General features: G+C 46.6%; 1 protein-coding gene across 1 annotated transcript; it reads left to right on the forward strand.

The window, feature by feature from the left end:
• The first annotated feature begins 5 nt into the window (after positions 1-5).
• Positions 6-6,335, forward strand: LOC115546930 (RNA-binding protein 4). Its single transcript, XM_030360766.1, has 8 exons — positions 6-92; positions 734-910; positions 1,091-1,275; positions 1,472-1,666; positions 1,850-1,962; positions 2,132-2,410; positions 2,515-2,750; positions 2,885-6,335. The coding sequence occupies exons 2-8, from the start codon at positions 753-755 to the stop codon at positions 3,372-3,374; spliced, it is 1,656 nt and encodes a 551-aa protein (XP_030216626.1). The 5' UTR covers positions 6-92; positions 734-752; the 3' UTR covers positions 3,375-6,335.
• The last annotated feature ends 3,875 nt before the right edge of the window (positions 6,336-10,210 follow it).

Consider the following 10,210-nt stretch of genomic DNA (forward strand, 5'->3'; position numbering starts at 1 on the left):
CAGAGGCTCGCTCCTGTCCTTGCGGAAGGCGGGCCTGGGTTAAGAGCGGAACCGGATATGAGGTGGAAAATTCACTATTACGCCGCCTTTTGGTAAGCAACGTACCTTTTAAGGTTTCAATATATTCGTTTTATTGAATCTTTCATTGTTAACTACGAAGCACACTTAAGGATAAAGTAAACTTTTGATGATACGTTTTCGTTTGAGTGTATTGATGAAGTATTCCGTAATGAACCACGTTGGAAAATACGTTATGCTAACGTTAGCCTAGCATCAGGACGCTAACACGAAAATGTCAGGCGAACTGTAATATGGTTATACTTCATACCTTATGCAACAATTACATTCATGTTTATGAGCTACTTTACAAACGGTTGATCCTCTGGGAAATGGAAATGGGGAGATGTTGGTGACCAAATGTATCTCGTGCAGCCCCACACACTTAGCTAGTTAAGCTAGGTTTCAGCTAGTCGGGGCTAACTTGATATCCATTCAGTTTCAACCAACGAGGGAAGTTGGACGTTCACAGGATGCCTGTTGTCTTTGTAATTCATTATAAAATGCATATACGGGTTTAGGTTGGACGATCGTGCTTACAGAAACGCACAATTAGACGCCCGAGGGCATCGGTACCGACGGAAGGAAAACCGCGCCACTGGCCATAATGTAGTTCCAGGAATGGCTCAGGAACCGTACTAAACCGTGTTTTTTTTCTTTATTCGATTCATTGCAGATGTCAGCCGGACATCGAGATGAGTGACAACGTCAAGTTGTTTGTGGGGAACCTACCATTAGACGCAACCCATGACGAGCTGAACAAGTTATTCTCTCCTCATGGGGAGGTCAACACCTGCTCTCTCCTGAGGCAGTATGCGTTCATCACGTTGAAGGGCGAAGGCGCAGCGGACAGGTACGCCGATACCGACTCACTATGAATGCCATCTCAATATGTATCTGACAGGACACATTGGTTTATTTGTACCAAAGTCCCAGATCCCCACGCTCATTAATGTGTGCTGTGAAAAAGAAAATTATGAAGAGAATATGTTTATCAATTGGGTGTTCATAGTGTTGGTGCTTTCCCTGGCAGGGCCATCCGGCACCTTGATGGGAAAGAGTACAGAGGCAGGCCCCTGGTGGTGGAGGAGTCACGGGCACGCCCACCAAATTCCACCAAGGTGTTTGTGGGGAACCTGAGCTCAACATGCACCGCCGATGACTTGCATGGGCTGTTCCAGTCGTTTGGGAGGGTCCTGGACTGTGACAAAGTGAAAGGTCAGGGGATTCTCCCTTTATCATCAAAGCAATGCATGTAGTGTTTAGCAAAGGAACTGCTGGTTAGGCGGCTATTTCTTGATGACAATAAGTGGTTAGCATATTTATCTTGGGTAATCTTGATTCACAATTCGATTTAAATGTCAACTCTGAGGCGATGCTAACAGCGCCTAAACTGTTCCTGTTCGTATTGCAGCAAGGCTGTGTTCCAATGCGGGCTATGCGTTCGTTCACATGGAGCGAAAGGAGGAGGCCTTGCTGGCCATCGACGGGCTCAACGGGACCATGTACAAGGGGCGGCAGCTCTCCGTGGAGCTCTCCAAGGCCCAGCCCCTGATCAACCAGCTGGCCAATCTGGATGCAGCCAACTTGGCAGCGAGTATGGCAGGAGGTAGGTCAGGGCCTGGCTGCTCAAACCATCGCATTGTGAAAATAGTTTTCAAAAGAAATGTATAAATCTCACCAGACTGTTTTTAAAGTTGAAATGAAAGTGAAACTTTCTAGGTAACGCACTATATTCTCAATCTAGAGTTCAGAGGTTTAATGGCACTATCTGCCTGTTCCTGCTCTTAAGGTGGTCCCAGAGAAGGCCTTCTCCCCAGACCGGCCTCTTCACTAGAGCATCACCAGAGCCAGGCGGCTATCTTGGCCGCTGCTGCAGCTGCCGCCGCTGGACTGCCTATTCAGGTCAGTCTCACATATGTCCTCTCAGACCATGTCGTTGACATACATGCACATTTATGCTTTTTAGTAGAATATTACAATAAGTGTTTTCATATAGATTGGTAACTATATTTGGCTGCAATCAAGCTTTATATCGGGATGCACTTTAATATTCAACGTAAACTCCCCTCAGGTTCAGCAGAGTGTCCACAACTCGTTCTACAACACCACGTCGTTCGATCCCACCTACACCGCCCTCAAGGGCCTCACCAGCGCCCGATCGGCGGACGGGGTAAACCCTGCCATATACGGGGCCCTGGCCAGCCAGGTGTACGGCTCAGTGGCCGACCAGGTGTATGATGATGTGGCCAATCATGACACCTCGGCGCTGGAGGCGGACAACCAGTCCAGCACCGATCCTTCAGCGCTGTTTGAGGCGGCGAGAGCCAAGTTCTTCCAGCAGGGCCAGAAGGTCTGTTTAAAGATCTAGTTTACATTTAATTCCACAATTCCATCTTCAACAAATGTGTTTTATATTGTGCAAACGTAATAACGGATTGTATCTCGATTTGAAAGGTCCTGGCGGAACAACAGGCCGGAAGGAAGTCTGGCACCATGACGGCAAGCGACCGGGACCGTAGCCCGATCCGAGGAAACCGAGCCCCGCTGCTGCCCGACCCGGTGCCGGGTTCCCTGGGGCAGGGCCGCTCCAAACGGCGCGCCCTCCTGCCCACGCCTCCCGGTGGGCCCGAGCTCCCCACCGACACCACCACGCCCGCGGCCGCAGAGGGGGCTGCGGACCCCATCGCCAGGTACGTTACGCTTGCACCCAGTCCGGGATGCATCCCACTCTCAAGGCTGGATTATTCATTCTGGTTTGACTCCCTTCCAACGGTCGACCGCCTTCTGATTGGCTCTGCCTTAACCCCCCCGTGCGTTACTCCAGGTGTTACGCAGAGTACTACCAGCAGATGCAGCAGTACCAGCAGTATCAGCAGTACCAACAGCAGTACCAGTACCTCCAGTACGCCTACACCAACCCTCCGCCGCCGCCCCCACCCCCGCCCCCGGCCCCTCCGGCTAGCGGCCAGGCCGCGGCGGGCTACCCCCAGGGCTCGGCCCCGGCCGGCGCTCCACCCGGCGCCGCCTACGGCGCGGCCACCACCTACGGCGCCCCGGTGAGCTACGACGCCGGCTCGGCGGGATACGGGCCGCCCGGGACCTACGACGCGGCCGCGGTGGCTAGCGGCGGCTACGAGGCCTCGGCGGCCAGCTACGCGGCCACGGGGGCGTACGACGGTTACGGCGCGGGGGGAGCCTATCCGGCGGCCGGGAACTACTCGGCATCCAGACCGTATGAGCAGACACCCGCACACGGGCAAACCCAGCGCCACGATTACCCTTACCATCACACGCCAGAGCCCCCTTACCGATAACCTCCCGCCCCTACCCCCCCCCCCCCCCATCCCCCTTTCTCTAAAACATGGCAGGTGTGTGTGTGTGTGCGCGTGTGTGCTTGAGAATCTGAATGTGAAGAAGGGACATTGGCAAGCAGAGGGTGAAGGAGATGGACGTCTTTCTAGGCAGGAGGTGGTTTGATGGCCCGGCCCTCACCCATCCTTCATGTCGTTATCTCGTACTGGTGGATGGTGTTGGATGGTCTTGGCCAGCGTTGTGGGGATGTGGTGTGTAAGGGTTGTAGTTGTCGTGCTGATTTAAATGGTTTCAGGAACCTACGACATTTACAAGTCACTGTTGGCGGCAACGACACTATTTGTAGATGTTGGGAGTCCAACCTTAATCTGCATGTGGCATCTCTTAAGTGCGAGCTCACACGGACAACCAGACATTTGGGCCAGTTTTGTTTTGGGATAGAGGTAAAACCAATTGCTTACAAATATGATTTTCCAGATGTTAAGGCTGATGACGACATTGGCGGCAGGGATAAGACCGCATTAGCTAGGGAAAAACCGCATGGAGGAATGGTTTGGAGCGAGGTCCGCCTGCTTCATTTTCCCCACCACAGGAGTGCCTTTCTACTGATCTTAATATCAAGAGGAAATAGGGAGTCTCAACCAAGTTGAGTTCTCTGTTGACTTACTAGCTAGGCTAGCAAGTTTTTTTTTATTTTGTCAAGCTCGCAGAATCAGACAAAGAGGAGGAGTTATCTTTTGAAGCTTTCAGGTCACTATTTCATCCCACATTTGTACTGCTCTGGGTATCACAACGTTGTGTGAAATACCCTGTTGGACCAAGCTTTCTAGAAGGTGATCCTGAGTGGAGAGGCATGTGTTGACACCTCGTTGTGATCGCGGCCATCCGAATGCTTCTAATGGTTCATGTGGCCCACTAGCCTTCGTATGGAGATAAAACCTCTTGGATGAGGATTCCTTCATTTATATTTTGTATCCCCATACTCTATTCCATTTTTAAAATAGTTGTTGAACCTCAGAGGCTCTGCCTAGGAGTGTAGGTTTAACAAGCCAATCGGAACACTCTGTGTTAACGTACACAGCTGTGTCCATATGGAGTTGTGTCCCAAATTTCCTATCAAGGCGATAACTGAACAGATGTTCAAGCCATGGTTAAATTGTATGGTAATTTTGGAAACTTTGAAACCATTTATTTAAATTGATTGAGAGGTAATTTGTAGCAATATCATCCCAATAGTCGAGAAAGGAGTATCTGCTTGAATGCAACAACTTTGAATTCAATTGTTAAAATCACATCCAGGCCACATCCAGAGGATTGTTTCATGATAGAAAGAGATGGTGATCGTCATTTTATTGATTGTATTTTGGAAAGTAAATGCTTTAATTGGCTTTTGTGACTAAAATTTTGAATATAACATTTGTTACAACATAGTACAATTCTACTGTAAATTATTATTATCGGCATAATGGTGGAGAGCCAAGGTTGGCTTAGTAATTATTGTACTGGTCTGGTTTGCAGGTGTGAAGATCTGTGTGAATGTGTGATTCAACGTGTTTTTTTTAATGTACATTTTCCATAGAAAGCAACTTTGAGGGACCAGTAAGGACGGGTGGATGTCTGCCTTGGGGTGGGTTGACTTGTGGCTAGGGGAGCGTAGCGCGGTGAGCTGGAGGCATCAGGCACTAGTCGGGTCCAGGAGACGGTAAATGGCCGTATTGAAAGATTGCCCACTTGTGGTCTAGAAGCAGCCGTTTGTATGACTCCTCCTCCCACCGCCCCATGTGTGAAATGAGGAGATGGCCACTAAAACCCATACTGACATTATGTCTGCTCATCCCTGACCAAGCGCCCCCCCCACCCCAACAGCTTGACTATCTTAGTATTCCAATATATACCCAGAGAAACACAGACCTCCCTTAACACACACACACAAACACACACACAAACACACGCACGCACACACGGCCCACATGGCTGTTTGAGTGAGTAGTGCTCTGCTAGGTTGTATCACCTGTTGTTCCACGTGCTCCATGTGAACATTCACGTTGCATGCCTTGTTGTTGCTGCTGCTGCTCCAGCCACCTTGTTCCTCTCGCTGATTATTGCAGCTAGAGTGGGGAGGCGGCCTAACTGAGCCCTAGCCATGGACGCACGCCACACGCACCCTGTAGCGTGGGACGGGGGGAAACAGCAGCGTTGTAGGAACTGAAACTGCTTCTCTTAAGGTAAACACTCAGCCAACACACAGCCCCGCACACTCCCGCCGCCAGCTCCTGACGACGACCTCCTCCTCCGAAGACAAGGCAAGACAGCAAACACACACTCGCACAGTACACAGCCCAGAGCCACCGCGGTCCCAGAGCAGCCACGCTGTGTTCCAGGAACACAGCCCGCCCACCCACTCATACTTACCTTTTAGGGAAGGTCAGCGTTTCCAGGGGTTTTTCATTTAAAGCCTGATTCTTCTCTCATTAATATGGATGTGATCATACATTTTGGCACAAGAGACACGGGAATAAATACACACATTACGAACACACGCACGGATTGCCGAATTAAGTTCTTTGGCCTAAATTGGCGCCAAAGCACGGAAGTTGTTGCCAGCACATCCTGAATCTGATTGGCTGTCACGGGAGCGCCAGCCATTCACAGCCAGAGCAGCTGACATGGTACATGCAGCTGGGACGGAGTTGTTTTTATAGCTTTTGTATTTGTCTACCATCTGGGTCATTTTTTGGGGTTAAGTGCCTTGCACACTGGTTAACCCAACTCCCCAATCTTCTATTTTGAACTGGGTCAGGATCGGTTGCTGGTTCAACACTCAAACGCCCTCCGTTCGGTTTTTTCGATGCCACATTAACCTTGTATGAATGACGATGAAAACAGTTATTAGTTTGGTTTGAAATTTGGTTTTGTTCAATGTTCTTTAAAATGTTTATGGTCAATAAATTACTTCAATTGAATCATAGCATTCCTGTGTTTGCTTTACAAAGAAAATCCTATACTCTTTCATCTAACATTTGGGTTAGATGAAATCAATCCATAGGAACTTAAGCAGGGGTTCTAAATGTGATTTGTTTTTACTTAAAGGTGCCATGAAATGAAAATCTTCCTTTTATGAGGTCCTCTAACATAGATATGAGTTCCCCTAGCCTGCCTATGGTCCCCCAGTGGCTAAAACTTGGGTTCGGTGTAAAACGAGCTCTAGGTGTTCTGCTCGCCTTTTTGAAAAAACGGAGGCTCAAGCGCGCTGATTTGGATGTGGATATGTCGTCACACAGCATCTAAGCTCCTCCCCTTACTCTGCCTGGCCCGCCAAGAGAATTTGGCCCGTCATTGAGACATGACCGTGCGAGCAGCACGCGTGTGTGTCTGAATACACACTGTAACGCAAGTGTTTCTTGTCGGTTCTTTGACGTCTCTTGTATTTCCACAACGAGACTGTAGTGGGGGTTATCTCATCCATGGTTGAGAAGGAATTGGGGGGGGGGGGGGAAAGGAACTTTGGCTTTGACTCCCTGAAGTACATGAACTGCGACATGCCGCCGGTTGCCGCGAATCAACAGGCAGCGCGAGGTTCAGTCTACTTCAGATTGATGTGAAAGGTGAAGAACCAGGGATGTCGGAAAACCCGACGATGTCGTTTGTGATTCATAATATCGTCTGGAGGCGCACACAGCTTTTCGCCGTGATAATATGTATTATATGATATAGATATCTATGTATTATATATTATTTAGATATATGGATTAAAGTTCTCCGTCGCTACGACGGATTTCCGTCATTTGGAGTTCAAAGAGGCCACTTCACATCTCCGATAACGTCGGGACAAATTTACAAACAGGCGTCATTTGGATAAACTAATCGCATATTAAGGATCTAAATAGGTACTTTCTCGCATAAAAAAATATTAAAACTTAAGAAAGTGATGTATTAACAGCACTGAAGCGAGAATTAAAACAGCTTTTAGCAGCTTTACCGCTGCCGCGAAATGCATTCTGGGAAACTTGCATACTGTATACTGCGGTGCAGTCGGTCTGCTGTATACTGCATACTGAATCCCACATTCAGTATGCAGTATACAGTACATACCGCGCAGTATGTAGTCGGCAGTACGGTAGTATGCAGTTTCGAACATGGACATAGTACACGCGTGTATTATGTCGTCATACGTCAACGCCGGTAAAATTGTCAAATTATATAGTGAGTATTTAAAAGGTCTACCGTTAAAATTGACTGAAAACACAAGCATTTTAATGTACATCCCGATTATATATTAAATATATTCTATACAAATGTATATATATACACACCATTTTCGCGCCACATCTTGCGTCCCTTTGTTGTGTTAGTGTTGAGTGTCAGAGCGAAAGTTAAGCTAGTATGAACTCCCTTATAATGATTGACGGCTCTGATGTATCGGATATTGATAAAACACAAAAAAATAAATGGAGATGGGCATGGCTGACGGAAACGGGGAACGATGGCAAGCCTTTTTTAGAGAGTAAAATATGAGACAAGCTTTGCAAAAAAAAAATCTTAGTCTAATTGAAAAGACAACAAAAAAATTGCAATAGATGCAAAAGAACAGCTGTTTAAAATCCTCCTCCTGTAAAACAGTATTGGTCGAGCATTTAAACGTGATGGCTGCATTTGGTGCTGACGTCTTATACATTTGTATTTCTTAAGCAGGTGTCAATTAACCTAACCTGGAACATGTTTCACACACTGCACGTGTCTTGGCTGTAGCGCGAATAAAATTTCAGTCAGAAGATTTTTTTTCACTTTAATCCCTGTAGAGCTCCAGGACTGTAACGCAAGTGTTGTACATTTCCTTGTTATTTGGATAACCGTTCCGCTTTTGGTGTTATGGCGCATAACACGTCGGACTCTCGACTCTGGTATTTCTACAACGAGACTCGTAGTGGGGGTTATCTCAGCCATGGTTGAGAATGATTTGGGGGGAAAGGAACTTTGGCTTTGACTCCCTCAAGAACATGATCCACGAAATGGAGGAGAAAGGTATTGTTGGCCGTGAATGTCTCCCGCTTGAGCCCCGCTTCCCGCTGCCGAGGGACCACCGCCTCGGCGCTGCAGGAGGCGGAGGTGCCTAAGCGCTGACCGGCAACAATCCCCTTCTCCTCCATGTCGCGGTGCAGTCTCCTTCAGATTGATGTGGAAGAACCAGGAACGTCAGAGAACCCAACACGGTCGTTTGAGATTCATAATATCGGCTCACACAGCTTTTGGCTGTGATAATATATATTATATGATATAGATATCTATGTATATGATATTATTTAGATATAGTGCTCCAGGACTCCCCTGTGCTCTAGCATATTACAGAACGGGGCTAAAGGCTGTGTGCGCCTCGCCATTGCGATACATCCACTGTAAACAGCGCATGGTACAGTGGCTGCAAGCTGCTCAGGGCCACACCCCCACCCACCTCGCTCCTCATTTGCATTATAGCTACAGACACCAAAACAGCGCATTTGGGGGAAGCTCAAATTTCGGGAACGTCTTTGAATACTGTTAGTGGCCCACTAATACCTATATTAAAGCATCCATAAAATAGCATGTCATGGCACCTTTAATCTTTAAAAAATATGTATTTTGGCAAGTTGTTTTTCTTCTAAAATGTACCCTGCCTATTTAAAATGAGAAAATATAGATAACGTTTATGACTTTGATGTTCAAAGAACAGGATGAGAAGGGAATGTAGCCTATACTTGCCCTTGCCCCAAAACAAAGTTAATTATTTGAATGGGATGATTCACTCTTTGAATGGGATGATTCACTCTATCATGTACTGGTTGACAGATGCCCTCATCTATTAATTTATCTATTGTTGCAGGAGAATTTAAAGCGCCTCCATTTTCCCAGCAGGTGTGAGTATGAATAGCCTTTTAAAGCCATTTCTAAATCCATCTTGTGTCATGGCTTGTACTGGTTAATCCCACTCACCTGGTGGTAAACCACCTGTTTAAAATAGATTGGATTAAAGTAAACAAGAGTTTTGGGAAGGATTTGTTTTTACCCATTTGGTAACGTTTTTCGGTCAGTCTTTGTCTAGGAGTGTTATAATTAGCGATATTGTATATGAAAATGGCCACACACTGACGTACTAGGTGTTTGAGAAGCTTAAAGGAAACATTATACCACCAGGAGAGTGTGATTAGCCTTACAAGCCGTTTCGAAAATCTGCCTCATATGACATCACTAGCCTAGATCTGTGCTGGATAGATCAGTCTACCAGCCTACCCAGTGGGCCAAAGTAAATGTTGCTCAATATGTCTCCTTTAAGGCTCTCGGAAACTGACTTTAAAAAAAACTGCTGCCCGCTAACAGAAAAACATATAGCATTGATTACAATGTTGACTATCAAATTACATTAACAAGTTTAAGACGAAAGAAAAAGCATGTGTTCCATGTGCTCCTTTTTAATCAGACCAATGTTTGAGGAAAAAAATCCATATCCACATTTTTTTTTGCAAGGTGTTCGGTTAAAGGGTACATTTTATGCCACCAGGTGTGAGTGTGATTAGCTGCATATTTGCAAAAAGTCTTGCAATGGTTAATCACACTCACACCTGGTGGTATAATATGTCCCCTTTAACGTTTTTCAACCTGTCTAAAACCATCCAGCACTAGCGAGTTCTCTGATCTACCTAATCGTCTAGTATTTAAACAAGTATGTGTCCTATAGGAGAAATTGCCTATATGGATATAGTTATTAAAAATGTTAAGCTAAATCAGATTTTTTTCTGGTCGAAATTATCTAAAGCCCTAATTGAACCATTAAATACATGTATTCGTTTTTAAAGTAATGTCACAT

Source organism: Gadus morhua, chromosome 7 (genome assembly GCF_902167405.1).
Source record: "Gadus morhua chromosome 7, gadMor3.0, whole genome shotgun sequence".
Taxonomy (NCBI): domain Eukaryota; kingdom Metazoa; phylum Chordata; class Actinopteri; order Gadiformes; family Gadidae; genus Gadus; species Gadus morhua.

Coding starts and splice junctions, on each gene's coding strand:
- LOC115546930 (XM_030360766.1), top strand. CDS start 753: ATGAGTGACAACGTCAAGTTGTTTGTGGGGAACCTACCATTAGACGCA. Junction 911..1,090: donor GGCGAAGGCGCAGCGGACAG/GTACGCCGATAC, acceptor TTTCCCTGGCAG/GGCCATCCGGCACCTTGATG. Junction 1,963..2,131: donor CCGCTGGACTGCCTATTCAG/GTCAGTCTCACA, acceptor AACTCCCCTCAG/GTTCAGCAGAGTGTCCACAA.